This window comes from Lampetra fluviatilis, chromosome 26, assembly GCF_964198595.1.
Source record: "Lampetra fluviatilis chromosome 26, kcLamFluv1.1, whole genome shotgun sequence".
Lineage (NCBI taxonomy): Eukaryota > Metazoa > Chordata > Hyperoartia > Petromyzontiformes > Petromyzontidae > Lampetra > Lampetra fluviatilis.
In genome coordinates, this window is record NC_136300.1 from 298,919 (window position 1) to 314,492 (window position 15,574).

Here is a 15,574-nt window from a genome sequence, read left to right on the forward strand (position 1 = left end):
ACTGAACGCACGTGTCCAGGCCATCTGCCACCCCCGCCATGTGCTGCCCATTGCCTCACCCCACACTACTCCCAGGGGCTTCTCGCCGCCGCTCACAGCCGCTGCCGTCTGGGTTTGCCAAGCGTCGCGCTCTGGCAGCGAAGCAATGTCACGTGATGTATTCAGCCCCGAGCCACGCTGACGCCAGCCGTGGCACATTGGAGACTGCGAGAGAGCACGAGTCCACCGGCTCAGGGGACACCCGACTTCTGGGAAGCCCTTGGGAATCACGTGCTCACTCGCGTGTGCTCGTTGGAACGCGCGGCCAGACTTGTTACCATTCTTTTACGTTGGTGGAAATGTTGTTTATTTATTTCTGTTATATATGGTTAGGAAATCAATCTTGTGAATGTTAACGACAGCTGAACTCAATTGACCGCATGTGAAATCCCATAGCCAACAAACACAGCACACTAATTAACACAAGTATGGGATATTTATACTCCTCAAAATGCTTAGCATGTCTCTTTTTTTTATTGATGCAAAACACAGATGTGAAAAAGACAGTTAAAAGTGAGTGGAGAAAACCACAGCCTTGTTTTGAAAAGTAGAGCTCTTCAAAGGAGCCTAATTTAAGCAAATCCCAAATGAATTCTGACTTCAATAACTGGTCGGGAATGAGGATTCTTCCAGTGGGGTAATGCATTCACTCTTACAGCCTCGGTAGGGTCTGCCCAGGATCAAAGATCAACGTGCGATCAATGGGCACTCACGATCGTATGTAAACAATGTGTTTCCATTGGCCCGTGAGAATCATAATTTTGAGCGCCAAGAGGAGGGGTTCTTCTGCCTGGCTTACATGTTTTGTTATTACAATATTAAATGTAACGCAGGTGGCAAAAAAAATGCTTGTAAACATTTTCACAAGCACTGGAACGAAGATTGTAATCTTGAATGCAAACGGAATGTGCCCGATGGGTGAAAAGGCAGTAAATGCCTGAAGCAGGGAATGTGGGATCTCCAGGCCACAGAGAGCTCGTGGTGGCACGCCCACACACATCACTCACGGGACTGCCGAGGCCTGGAGCTCACCTGACTCACAGAGCTGAGGTAAACAGCTCATAAAAGATGACTGTACAAAGCGTCAAATTAGGCACAGCCTAGACAAGATAAAAGCTTAACATAGAACATGAATTATAAGTAAATATTTTCCGTTAAATAATTATGCAACATTAATTTCCTAATTAATGAGAGTTTTGGAAATGGATTCCGAATTTCTATGAGAGTTACGGCATGCGACATCGCCTCACCAGTAACAGTCACCAAGATGTGGGATTGTGATTCGATTCAGGACTAAATATATTTATCTCATTTTTATTATTTCTGATTTGTTCTGCCTTGTTTATACAGTTTATTTTTACATTTAAGACATTATTTACACAAATTGGACATAATAGAATTCTATAAATGACCAATGTCAATGGACTGATAGACTATGCTTGAGGTGCCTATTCACTAAAACCCAGGAACTCCTGGCAATCCTCAAGGTGCCCTGGCAAGTTGCACACAACCAGTTACACCCGAGTTACACACAACCATCTTCACCTGACTTACACACAACCATCTTCACCTGACTTACACACAACCATCTTCACCTGAGTCACACACAACCATCTTCACCTGAGTCACACACAACCAGCTATACCTGACTTACACTCAACCATCTTCACCTGACTTACAAACAACCATCTTCACCTGACTTACACACAACCATCTTCACCTGACTTACACACAACCATCTTCACCTGACTTACACACAACCATCTTCACCTGACTTACACACAACCATCTTCACCTGACTTACACACAACCATCTACATGCAGCTGAGTGAAATCCTTACAGTGTGTTGTGTCAATGGGTATTCTGTTACTGTATTATGCAATCTACTCTTAATAACGTGGCAAATACAATTCTGGTTTACGGCCCAATAGCACCATCAGGGTCCTGAAGTCCACACAGGATTACATTACAACTGCACGCACATTGTTCTCACTGCAAGAAGCTTAATATAAAGAATGTGTGTCATCACTTTGTCAAACGACATACAAAGCCAAAGCACCTCTATAAGCAGCATCAGAGCCACACAATGCAATTCATGCTTTGCAATGAATAACAGTTAAAACATAAATATTCCCAAGTTGTGTTCATGGTTATCAGAATACTATCCAACTTCACACACAGTGGCAATTGGCTCCAGAATTCAGGGATTTTAAGGCAGATCTCCAGTTTTTCAATTAAAGTGTCAAGTTACAGCACACAAAACAAGCGAGGTTCCTCCCAAAATCAGGTTCATTCCCATCTTTTTCTCAATTCTTTCACTTTTTTATCTCCATTTTTATGAATCATTTAAATCCATGTGACATGTTAATATTTAAAACTACGAAGGGTGCACGTACAACTTATTCTGTAATTTCAATTTTATTTGTAAGTGATTTTTATTTTCTTAGCTATGAGATTGTAATGCATAAAAAAGCAGAGTGATGATAACAGTGCTGATATGGGCGTGAGCCTTACTGCTTGGTGAGCTCGTCCATCGTGCCGGTGACTGGGATGCCGTAGAAGGCCTGCATAGAGGACACGGCCTCCGACAGCATCTGTCCCGAGCGGTACGTGGCCATCTGCAGGTCGCCCGCCGGAAGGTACCCATACTGCTGCAACCACGTCTGGTGGACGGCACGTTGGGGGGGGGGGGGGGCATAGGGCAGTAGGTCAGGCAGGAGGAAAGGCGTTAAGAGAAAAAGGTGTTAAGCAAACAATAGCGAACATACAGGAAGGTTACTGGGGGGGGGGGCTCGACTGGGAGGGCAGGTGCCCGTTCGTTTTCAAGCGTTCTCCGGCCTCCAGGTTTAGGAAATCCAACCGTGACCTCGGGGGTGACATGGTCAGTGAACTTCAGCAAAACTCGGCGAGGTCACCTTAACGTGGAGGAAGTGAGGTGCGTGTCTCCCATGCATTTTAAACAAAGGGTCTGTCTTCGTGGAAAATGTTATCTGCGTGTCCTGTGTTGTGGCCAAATAAATAATCACAAAACGTGATTAATGAACGAAGTCAAATTAGCATGAATATTTATCAAAAATCATCATTTACAGCCCTTTGTCAGTTCACTGCTGGATGAAAGTCGGCCCACTGCATATTGGTGATGGAGTTTGCTCGCCCATACTTTACCACGCTGGTCAATGCAGGTTAGTGAAGGGGAGGACCAGGATCAGTTTAGATATCACTCTTCAATAACGCTACCTTTTGATGGAATCGAACTCAGGCTTCCACGATCATAGCGCAGCATGTGAGCCACTGTGTGCCACTGTGTGCCACTGTGCTAGTAATTTATTTAGTTGCAGCAGTAATTAATTGTAAACACTGATTGCATTTGCTGTGATGAGAGATGGCGGTGGATTGGGGAGGACTTCGTCCAGCAGTGGATTGACCATAGGAGATGATGATGATGATGATTAAATAATGAAGATGATTCAAATTTTCATGCATGAGTGGATCCTAGTCACAGAAGACATCCAGTCCCCCAACGGGAATGTCTTTATTATTTGTGAATGATGGAGCTCGGGGGAATGTGGGTCATGCTGGAAAGTTATTGAACTCCGTGTGAGGTTTCTTCCATGAGTTTTGCTGAAACTGAAATAAATATATTTTACGCGCTGGGAAGAAGCATATTGCAACAACTATAGAAAAATCGTCTAATAACATTATTATGAAATATACATACACAAACATTAACAGTGATCACCATGAAGACAGGAAAAAAGATATACGACGGAACTTTTTAAAAAGGAATCAAACTGTCAAATAAAACACACGGGGATTACTTATGCACTGTGATTGGAAAAAACGAGGCAGTGTGAATTTTCCATAAATCCCACATTATTTTAAGCGAGGCCAACAAAATTACAGCCACGTGAAGCTAATTTTCCATGCAGTTTGGTTGCTAAGCGTTACCCATTGCGGGTGCTCTGACAAGCCCAAGTCGTCTCAGCCTGCCACAGACACTCTGATAAATCTCTTTACTGAGAAGAGACCAATTGACTAAGCTTCCAACGTCTCACCAACATCTCACCAACGTGCCATCACTATCCAACACAACACTCAAGCGCATACTCCTTTTACATTTTTTAAGCGACTGAAAAACCACACTGCGCTCATTTGCCTTTACTTAAAACTCTTTCAAGGAAAAGTTTTTTTTTCGTGAACAGTTTAACTTGATTGACTCCAGAAACACGTCGGCACAAAGGTGAGTTCCGAGCAAAGAGACCTGCAGCCAGAAGTAGGACAGCGACCAGCCACAACATGCGACCGTTTTCCGGCGGGGATTTTTCAAGTTGCGCCACAAGTTGAACTTCACAGTTCAGTTCCCGAAGAAGAAGATCCTACCCGGTACGTGGAGCGAAACGTCGGACATTATGTCAAGCAACATGAAAATACATTGGGCAGCTCTACAGAAAAACTGTGAAAACGTACAGAGTAGCAATCGTTTTGTCCAGCGAAGGGTGTGAAGGCGTGGCCATGTATGGAGCTTGGGAGTGTGTGTGTGTAGCGGCATGTTTACAAGAGAGTGCCGGGGCTGTCAACTCCAAGGTACGCCAATGTGAGCGAGTGTGTGGGAGTTGTGTGCGTCTCCATGTGGCTGTGGGGAGCGAGCAGGGCGGTGAAGCAGTGAATGAAGTGGTGAGCGCACTGCGCTAAACCCCCAGTGAACCTGAGTTTGAGTCGCGGCCACAGCTAACACATCAGTGCCGAGTGAAATCTGCACCAGTGCTGGGCCTCCCCAACAACAACAACAGCCGTGACGGCACCACGGCAGGAGATCACGGGGACAGACCCAGGTGCCCCCACACCACACACTCGGCTGACTCAGCCTAAAAATTAGTATCTGCAGGTGTGGTGTGTAAACATCAGGCCTTAATAGGTGTTCGCTAATGGGACTTGCGCACCAGTCTGGTAAATGCAATAAAGGGGGCAAAGGGGGTATGGGGATGAGGTGTACTGGGTGTGCACTCGTGTGGAAGTTCCTTACGAGGCTTGAATGCACACAAAAGGCGTGACACTTCGCAGTACTAAATTTGCCTGGTTGAAAAACAAAGACCCAAACACCTGTGTCTGGATGATTACATTGGTTGTAATGTTTAAAATCATCTCCATTCCTTAGTTTTCATGACAGACAAAGAATCCAAAAAGTAAAAAAAGAATACAAAAGTTTTCCCATACTAGTTCATGGTTTTTCTTGAGAAAAATATGTATTACTTTTCAACAAAAATAAAACGTATCAAATGAAAAACTGTAATGCCTTCAAATAAAATAAAACACACACACACACAGGCCAAAATATGATGCAATGCTCACAGCCCCATGTCTGGGGGGTGGTGAATCGAGGCCAGGCCCATTATCGCACACACACGTGTTATTCGTTACACTAAAGGCACACAGCTTGGTGCAAACTCACAATTCTCTCCAGCTACGTTTTAATAAAAAAAAAACTACGAAGCAGCAGCAGCACCCACTTTTGGTGCAAGAACGGGATGGCTTCTGCAGGGCCATGAGGGATGCGACCTTTTGTAAACAAAGGCAAGCGCTGGGCCTGCATTGTTTGGATAACCTTATCTTAAAGATGTTTCTACCAGTGTTGGGAGAGAATGGAATCGGTTTTTCTGTACAGCTTCTCCCATACATTTCGGGTTGTACCGCGTGTTGTTCGACACGGTGTCTAATGTTTTGCTCCACCACGTGCTGGTGGTGGTGGCTTCTTCAACTGAATATTCAGTTCCAGAAGCACCGTGTTGGAACGTCAGACATTGGGCCGAACAATACACACGCACGATACAAGCCGGAAACACATTGGAGAGTTTGGGATCACGTTTTGGCAGTTTTGTTTACAAGTAGCTGTCTACAAAAACAAGTTTTGTCAAAACCTACCCAGTGATTACGAGCACATGCAATCATCAAATGATGTATTGCATGTAGGAGGTGTGGCAGAAGTGCACCTCTGCAGGCATTTGCGTCCCTCCACCAGACCAAACAATTAAACTATACACTATTTAGTATTTACATTTTACAAGATTAGGTCCACCGAACTATATAGCTGTTTTTTTGAAGCGACCTGGCCACAAATGATAGCTCAACTAAGTGGTTTATAATGCAGAAATTAAAAAAGCCAAATACTCTAAATGCATGTTTCTAAATGTTGAGGGAAAAACCGGAGGACCTGAAGAAATATCCACGCGACCAGCAAGGGGTTAGCATGCAAACTCCAAAAATACCAGCTGTCAGGGTCGGGATTGAAGCCATGCCCTCCGCTATACCAGACAATGGAGGTAAGATCTCACCACCGCCGTGTTTGCGACCGGTGCACTGAAGCTTGTAATGCTCTTGGATTTTATTACGAGAATCGAGGCCATAAAAATTGTAACATTGCTAATAAACCTCCTACAAGGGTGTGTGGGTTTTGTGAGGCCAAAGTAAATGAGTTTCCTCTTTTTGGAAGTCACTCCTTTAACAAAGACAAAGATCCCCCGTTTAGCCTGAACAGACTGTTGGGGCAAGTGCTGTTAGCGAGCACCTATGAAGACCGGTACGGCACACGAGGGGGTGGGTGGCCTGCACCACGCCCGGCCGCCTTTGTCTCCCTAGTGGTGATGTTTACACACCGAATTTGAGGCTGAGTCGACCTAGGGGAGGCCCAGGACCGGTTCAGATAATCGTCACTGGTGTTGGCCTTGAGCGGGAATCGAACTCGGGTGGCCGGGTTCATAGTGCAGCGCGCTAACCACTACACTACCGCTCCCCATCTACACACACAGACATACACACAAAACTCCACTTCAGGTACAACTCTACCGCAAACATCTGTGTGGAACAGCGGTGGTTAAGTGACGAACAAGCCACGTTAAGGCACGTGACACGTCAAATCCTAAAAACAGCGTGGCATTTGGGATTCGGTATTGGGACGCGATCCAGCCATAATCAGTGCAGCGGCAGATGGAAAACATCTCGCATGCAGCAGTTGTTTCATTTGGCAAGGCACCGGGGCTCCGAGGACGGTGCTGGCTCCATTCTCCCCATTACGGAGCCTCTGAGCAGCAGAGTCCAGATATTTGAAAAAAATATCTGCACTGCACTTTTAATCGTTACGAGCCTCGCTTTGGTTCTTAGAAAAAAAAAATTCTCATTTATTTTCGTCTCTAGAAAGGGGACTGGGTACAACTGCGGCGTCGGTGAGTTGACCCCCGTTCCCACCCCAAGTGAACGATCGCGGCTCAATGAGCCTCAGTTGGCCCAATGACGGCTCGTTGCTCTGGGAACGCAAAGAGAGACGATTAATGTGTTCAAAATTAATCTCAAATCGTGCGTAAAATTGCGGGCTTGATGAGGGATAAAATGTGGTGTTAGAAAAACGTCTCTGTTCGCATGATCCAGATGCAGACGGGTTGCGAGTTCATTTGTTTTACTGGTACTGTTCAAAATCAAAACCCGAAACAGGCAGACGTCTGATATGAGGGGTGGTGCTGCTTGCAAATTGGGCACACATTGTTCTGGATAAATGTCGAGCTTAAGCGGAAGATCTCTATTAGTGGTGCAGGAATTTGCCCTCACGGTGATCCAATGATTTGCCACAATTCAAGGTCATGATTCAATTGAAAAAGTTATTTATTTTCATAACATTATGGTGAATGTAGCTTGTCGTGAATTAGAAAATATTGATCCTTTTTCACGCCAACCAATGCATCTATCGTGAGCATAAAAAGTGACATCAATAAATTAATCGATGCATCGTTACACTCTTGATATTGATAATGACGAGTAATGTACAGTCCTTTGTCAACTCACTGCTGAATGATGCCTCACTACTGTTGGTCACGGTGTGTTTATTAACCAAATGTTTCCACACTGATGAGGCACACGTGAGTGCAGTGGAGGCCCAGGAAGAATTCAGATATCACTCACAACTGATGTCAAATGTGGCCAGGATTCTAACTTAGACCCACTCGGTCCATATCGCGGTGCACTAACCAATGTGTTACCGCTCTCCCCCATGACTGAACACCTACGAGTGATAACTGAAATGTTGAAAACAGGCAACTCATATTATGGAGTATGCCTTGCACGTGTGTGTGAGTATTGGAGGGAAAGAACACCGTGAAAAATATATAAATTAAAAGTTACAAAAAAGTTACAAAAAAGTAGGTCAGCGTTATTGCTTTAAGAAGCCCAAGGAAGCATGAAGAGTGACACTGTACCACGCAAAGCTGCAGCAGCTTCACGTTGTATTGCCATCAGGACACTTTATTTAAACTTTATTTAAAATTATGCAACTCGCCACTGCCTCTCCCCCTGACTCGGTCGCCCACATCCTGTGAATGTGGTGAATTAACGACTGTGTCACGAACCAAGGGCAGTGCCAGTGGTCAGTGGTAGCATTGCTTGGGATTGGGAGGATGTGAGTTCAGATCTCCTTTGGGGATGTTAAGTCACATCATCGGCGTCTCTCTTGGGGCATTAAAAAGAGTATGACTTTGAAGGAAATTAATAATGTTGTATGTATGTTGAACTGCTTTCCCACCGTACCGTACGTAGCCAACCATGAACGGGACAATAGGCAGGAGAGGAGTGTTGATGCAGTGGTTAGTGCACTGCACTATGAACCCAGCTACCTGAGTTTGACTCATGGCCATGGTTAACATGAGCAGAGAGTGATGTGTGAACCGGCCCTGGGTCCTCCTCTCATTCCTCCTTCACCAATCCACACTGACTCGCACGGCAAAGTATGGACAAAAAACCCCATGGCACTGTGTGGGGGAGGACTTCATCGAGCGCTGGCTTGACAACGGGCTGTACTGTATATGGACAGCTATGCCTTGGCCATAGGAATGTGGCCATTCCAACACTGGCTCAGAGCTGTAAACGAAGGATGAGCACAGCCCCACAATCATCGCAGGAATGGGAAACTACTTTAACTTTTTTTATTTCATAAAAAAGCCCCATGTCTTGCTCAGCTCCTCTGCATCCAAGTGGCTCACCAGAGCGTATTGGCACAAGGGCACCCTTTGTCTTGAGCCACTGGCCTCACACAGAGCTAGGGCATTTTCCAATGCCCAGGGCATGCCTCAGTGGCTGTACATCCACATCTGAATTTCAATTAATGTCAGCAGACTCGGTGGGACCCGGCACACAATGGTGGCATTCTAGTGCACCTAAATGCATCCGTGCATACGCAGGGTAATAATTTACAGGCGCCGTTACCCATCTACCAGTGGATGAAGGCCTCCCCCATGCCGTGTAGGTCATGGGGGCTGTTTCGCCATACTTCACCACGCTTGTCAGTGCGGGTTAGTGAAAGAGGAGTGCACAGAATGGCTTCAAACATCGATTGACAATTGTTAGCCACAGCTGAAAATCGAACGCAGGTAGCAAGAATCATCGTGGAGAACGCAGTGAATGGCTGCACCAACGCACCACTGAACATACGTGTACAGTATTTAGCGATTAGGTGGAGCGGTGACACAGTAGTTTGCACTCTGCATTATGAACCCACGGATATTGATCGCCGACCATGGATAACATCACTGGCGAGCGATACCTCAACTGGTCCTGGCCCCCTCACCAACCTATAATGTCCAGCGTCGTTGATAAAATACAAAGACCTCACCCCCCCCCCCAAAGTGCCTTTAACAGACCGTAGGGGCAAGTGCTGTTCGCAAGCACCTATGAAGGCCGGCACAGCACTCGAGGGGGTGGGTGGCCAGCACGACTCCTGGTCGCCTTTGTCTCCCGAGTGGCGAAGTTTACATATCCCACTAGGTACTCATTTGAGACAGAGTCGACGTAGGGGAGGCCCAGGACCGGTTCTGGTGTTGGCCGTAAGCGGGAATCGAACTCGTGTCGCCGGGTTCGCAGCGCGCTGACCGTTGCACTACCACTCCCCATGGTCATTGAACAACCTCCATGACCAACACAATGTGTGGAGGGCCTTCATCCAGCATTAGACTGGCATTGTAAGCCAATAGTTACTACTCACTGTGTAAGCAATGCCAACGGTTGCAGAATATTGCTCATGCATTTGTTTTTACCTTGCATATAAAATTGATGACGAATGGATGGAAAACATCCGTTTCCTCTCCGAGTCATCTCTTGAGTCAGCCAGCTTGAAGGACAACCTCGTTTACCAAAGCTAATAGGATCAGCAGCATCTGCTACTGAGAAAGCCATTTCTGATCAATAGAATGCAATTTTTGAGGATCCATTTAGCTCCCTACAGAAACCACAGCGCTTGGTAACTCCATCTGTATTCTGCCTCCCACCCCCATCGCCGTGCTGCCACTTAGCTAAGTGGCCTCGTGCACTGTACTGTGTGCTGGGTCGGTGTCCCCGATGATCTCGCCATGAATGTAGCACGGAGGACGGTGCCAGAGAATCTTGCTGCACTCCACTGACCACCACCACTTGGATAAAAATATCATCGGGAAACAGAAAAAAACATTTACAGGGACTGCCTTGACAACAACATGCAGAATTCTGCCTCTGCGTGCCAATTGTGTTATAGTTTATTTCTGAAATGCATCACGATATTGCTATTATTATTGTGATGACAATTAGAAATCATCACGAATCTATTTGTCTAGCCAGGCTCCCGATGAACACGATGCTTTTAGGCGCCACAAGCACGAATGCCGGGTGCATTTCTCATCGCAGAGCTAACGAGGAATGCGAGCCGAGGCTTATTTTAGTAATTGCGGTCATTAGCTGGGGGATTTGAGTGCACAGCGTGCGGCGGCGATGTCTACGAAGCGCTTTTTAAAGTGCGAGTGAAAGCGATGCTGGCTGCGCCCTCCCCCAGCCGCAATCCCGGTCACCCCGGGCGCTCCACAGGGACAGAGCAAGCAGCACTTCCTCCTCCGCTGCGCTAGAGTGGCGTGGAAAGAGAGCGAGCAAACGACGGATCGTGCCCGCGACACCAGCCGCCACCTGGAGCCACATCTCTGTGCCGCCTCTCGGGGCAATTGTCCAGCACGAACCGCCACGCCAGGAATGAGACGGCTCCCTTCCTGCTCCTCCCTATTCCTCGACGGCGTGCGCTCTCACTCCCAGCGTCCCCACAATTCCACCGGCCAACGCCACCAATGTATGTTCCATTTCGTCTTGCCTTCCATTATTGACTTTTTCTCCGCCAGGGACTGGGACATGCACAGACGTTTCCTCAATGTACGCGATTTTTGTTAAACGTGCCAACGTCAATACTGTAGCGCTATCTTAATGCTGCTTGAAAAGGCAGCGCTTCAAGAAAATATTGCCCAAATGTGGGAACAACACGCATCAAACTTGACACATATTTTAAAATTAATTTATGTTGGCAATGGAAAATGTGTTTTTTTGCCCTTTCAAGCAAAAACACGCCTTCACAATTTCCTTTACATATCATAATTGCGCTCCTCGTCAATCATATTTCTATTGTGCGTTTCCCGTGGAATACGCCCCACTCCACCTTTACCATCACAACGCTCCGTCAACAAGCGCGTCGCATTTTATACAAAACCAAGAAATAGCAATGCCCGAGGTCACATAAACATGTCACTTTAAACGCTGGCAGAGAATATGTTCCAAAAACATGTTCGTAATGCCTGTATTCACTAGACTAAATGAAACCTTACATGATTGGATATATTTTAAAGTCGAAATTCTTTTCCCCAGAACCCAATTTTTAATTAATGACCCAACGGAATCACAAACACAGGTCATTTACAGGTGCGTCAATTTGGGAATTTTCCACTGACGAGGAAGCGCCTTGCATTGTGGGAGTCATTGTGCGGGCAAGTCACGATTTGACACTTGCACCGACAAGAATTGCCTGAAGTCCCGTCATGGCAGGTGCATTCGTGCGCATAATGTTGTTTGTTAAAGTCTTCCCAAAAAGAAACGAACTGAAGCTCCCCCATCATGCATATTCATAAGCGGCTCAAACCTCCACAATTAATCATAGCCACGTGCTGGCCAATTCGGAACATCTGGCCTTGTACTTGGGAGAAGGCACGTGATATTATTGTAAGTTTGGGTGCAATACTTTTATTCTTTGCTTTCACAACATATTTTTGAACTAAACAAACGCTACTAAGACACAAACAGGAACCGCTTACGACATTCTGGGATGATCGTTAGTCACACCTTTGTAATTATTTGCTTGCCAGCCGTGTGCGATGGACTCCATTGCTGCCCTCTTAAGCCAATGCATAAAGAATAATAATCTTCCCTGCTAAAAACAGCAAGGGTATGCTCATCTCCGTAGAAAACCAGAGCTGTAAATGGAAATTCTATATTTCTATGGTGGGGTCAAGTTTATTCATAGGACAACCACTGTTGACATTCAGTAACATGGTACTCACTTTGGAGGAATGATGATACTGACAGGAGGGGTTTTAACTCGCCACCTTGTGACAAAAAACATGGGACAAAAGCTGAAAAGTGTGAAAAGAAGCATGGAGATGATAGGTTTGAAATGATACTAGAAGAGGAATATGTGGCTTAGAGAACATACACAAGTTAGACGCATTATATTACGTGTTAAGAAAAGTGGGCTTGAGCTGGCCACCGCTCCTGGGCATCTGTGAAAATGAGCTTCATAGCTCATCGGATTTCTTCAGTCCACATAACAATTTTGATAAATAAAGTTAAATATTCTGACCGCTGGAAAAGACGATGACCATTGATGGAGACCAATGGCACTGTGCTGGAACAAAGAATTTGGTTCGTGTGCAAGTGCTAGATGGATTGCTGCACACAAGACCATGAGAGATGATGAGAGCGTGAGGGAGGTCTTCATGCAGCAGTGAATATATCATGGATGATGATGACCTTGTGACTTTTGCATTTTGACTCCACACAAACATTGCCCCAGGTCACTCTTACAAATAAGACTACCCTGGTCTCTTAAGTTCTCAGGTGGTTAAACAAAACAAATGTTTACTTTGTTTTTTGCTCTACACGTTGTAATTAAAATGTAATTGTTTAACTGAGCTCTCTGTTAAAACAATAACTTTGGTTGCAGTAGATGCTGACCTGGTTATAATGGACATGTAAAGAATTCATAATATATTTGCACATTTAATCCACTAATGAAATTTACCAAAACATATCAATGCAAGGACTCCTAAAAAACAAGTATTGAGACTCAATCTTGACTCGAAGCTTTCGTGACTGCAGGAATCCATACTCTTTGGTTCTTTCGGTAAAGTCACGCTTGTGTTGCGATCGAAACGTCGTGATTTGTTTTATTGTATTACTAACTACGTGACTTTACCGAAAGAACCAAAGAGTATTGAGACTCAGTCAGGCTATCCTGGACATATAAGGACCATTATTATTATTATACAAAAGTGGTATGTATGTGTTAACTAAATGGTCAAGCAATGGAAAAACAAGCATCTGCATTGAACGTTTTTGCGGCTTGCAATGGAGGTGTGGGGGTCAATTTCTGATGTGTTTCTCACAGCTAATTTTAAGTGTCCCTATGCCTCAAGCACTGAGTGGAACATTATCTGCAGAGGTGTGGTGGTGATCTGTGCTGAAGCCCCATTTGGGGCATTGCAGAAGTCTGCCCAGCCCAAAACAAATGAGCAAGATGCTGTACGGAGCAGTACATTAGGAGTTGATAGAGACACCTTGCTGACATTCATTGATTAATCTCCCATTGAAATATTTAAGGTTGTTGGTAGACAGGAGTAGGCTCGTCACTACTAAATTCAGTCTATGATGTTCTGGGTGCAGATATTTTTTCCAGGTTGTGTCATGGGCATTGCTTTCCTGGACAGACCCAGCTGAAATTAAGCCCTGCTTTAGATTTCTCACTTAATAGAAATAATGTATCACACATGCCCTTAATCTACCCGGGAAAGCCTCACCGAGTTTTAAGACTTTTATTCTGGACAAATCTTATACAAGAGCACCTCTTCCCGCATTTCAATGTGTCAGCAACGTTTTAGAATGTTACATTTAAAATTAGTTTATGTAATAATACTGTGATTAATGAAGGATGTGTCAGTTACTCAATAGCTACTTTTAGGTAAATAGAGAGGCCAATTAAAAAACTGTTTATTAGAAAAGTTTTTTCAAATGTAATGATCATCAGGCCCAATTGTGTAATGTGGAGTTTTTTTATTTTGGTTCTGGAGGGTCCTGCTATATTGCGATGTTTGGCCAATTCCAATCATGAGTATTTGGCCTTGCGTAGGATAATTTTCAGCACCCGGAGAAAAATCCACCATGGAATAGAACAGGAAAACACTGAAACGCTCCGCACAGATAGATTTAACATTCCACTGCTTGTCCTGTCATCTCCTGGCCACCTGGCAGCGTTAAGCCGACAACATTGAAGTTTCCCTGGACAGGGGACATGGCTTGGGCGTTCTGGCAGGATAGCTGTGCATTCAAGATGATGTGGCCGGGTTAAGCAATCGCAATGCAATGAGCGCGCAGACAACGGCAGGTTACATAGAGTCTCGCTGCGCCGACACAACCACTGCGACGTGACACTACTCGGTTCCTGCAACTAAAGTTGCAACTCGCAAAGTAACGCGCGCAACGAGCCGCGATGAAGCTCCCTTCGCCTCCTCATTTCCCATTCCTCATCCCTCCGCGTGTTTCGTGTTTGGTGCCGCGTTGGAGGTTACATCTCAGAGCTGACAACTTCTAAAACTATCAACACCATCACCACCAACACAACCACCACCATCACCACGAACACAACCACCAAACAACACCAGCACCACAACCACCAACAACAACATAAGACGACGATAAGACGAAATCCCCTGATTAGCCTGTTTAGCCTTCACAGACTGTTGGGGCAAGTGCTGTTAGCGAGCATCTACGACGGCCGGCACGGTACACGCGGCTGTGGGTGGATAGCACCACTCCCGGCCGCCTTTGTCTTCTCGGTGTTGATGTTTGCACACAGCATCAGGCGGGCACTCGTTTATGGCCGAGTCAACCTAGGGGAAGCCCAGAATCGGTGTCACTACCGCCACCACCACCACCACCGACCCTACCTCTGCGCTTAACGAGCTGTTGCTGCTGCCGCTGGCCTCACTCGCGACTTGCAGGAGGCACGTGCTGATGATGATGAGGAGGTGGAGGAGGTGGTGGTGGCGGAGCCGGTGTCCGGCACCCTTCTTTGTGTCTGCCCAGGACGAGCGACCCATTGCTGCGGCAGGGCCAGGCAGGCGTCCGTCGCAGCGTTCTCGGGACCCAGGGAGAGATGAGGGGAGAGTGCAGGCGGCGGTGGTGGTGGTGGTGAGGGCAGCAGCAGACGAACAAAGCCAAGCGACGAGCGAACTCCACGGGTTTTTTTCAATTTCCCTCCTCCCCTATTTTTGGCCCGAGACTTTGGAAAACGCCCCCAACCCTCCAAACTCTTGCTGGACGACGACGCCACCTACCGCAGGGGATCATGCTCTTCCCGTTCTCTCTTCGACGGCACTCTTCAGACTCGCTCCACCTTCATTCTTTCGTGGGACACCGAACCAAAAAAAGACACACGTGGGG

The 15,574-nt window shown here is 46.1% G+C and overlaps 1 protein-coding gene across 1 annotated transcript in view; it reads right to left on the bottom strand.

The window, feature by feature from the left end:
- LOC144941931 (matrix metalloproteinase-14-like) overlaps positions 1–15,351 on the bottom strand; it is a 49,407-nt gene extending 34,056 nt beyond the window's left edge. The window contains exons 1-2 of the mRNA XM_078868435.1: positions 15,079–15,351; positions 2,555–2,703 (exon numbers count right to left, since the gene is read on the bottom strand). Coding sequence (XP_078724561.1) covers positions 2,555–2,703; positions 15,079–15,231 — 302 coding nt within the window. The 5' untranslated portion in view covers positions 15,232–15,351. The remainder of the gene's footprint in view (positions 1–2,554; positions 2,704–15,078) is intronic.
- Between the last annotated feature and the right edge of the window lie 223 nt (positions 15,352–15,574).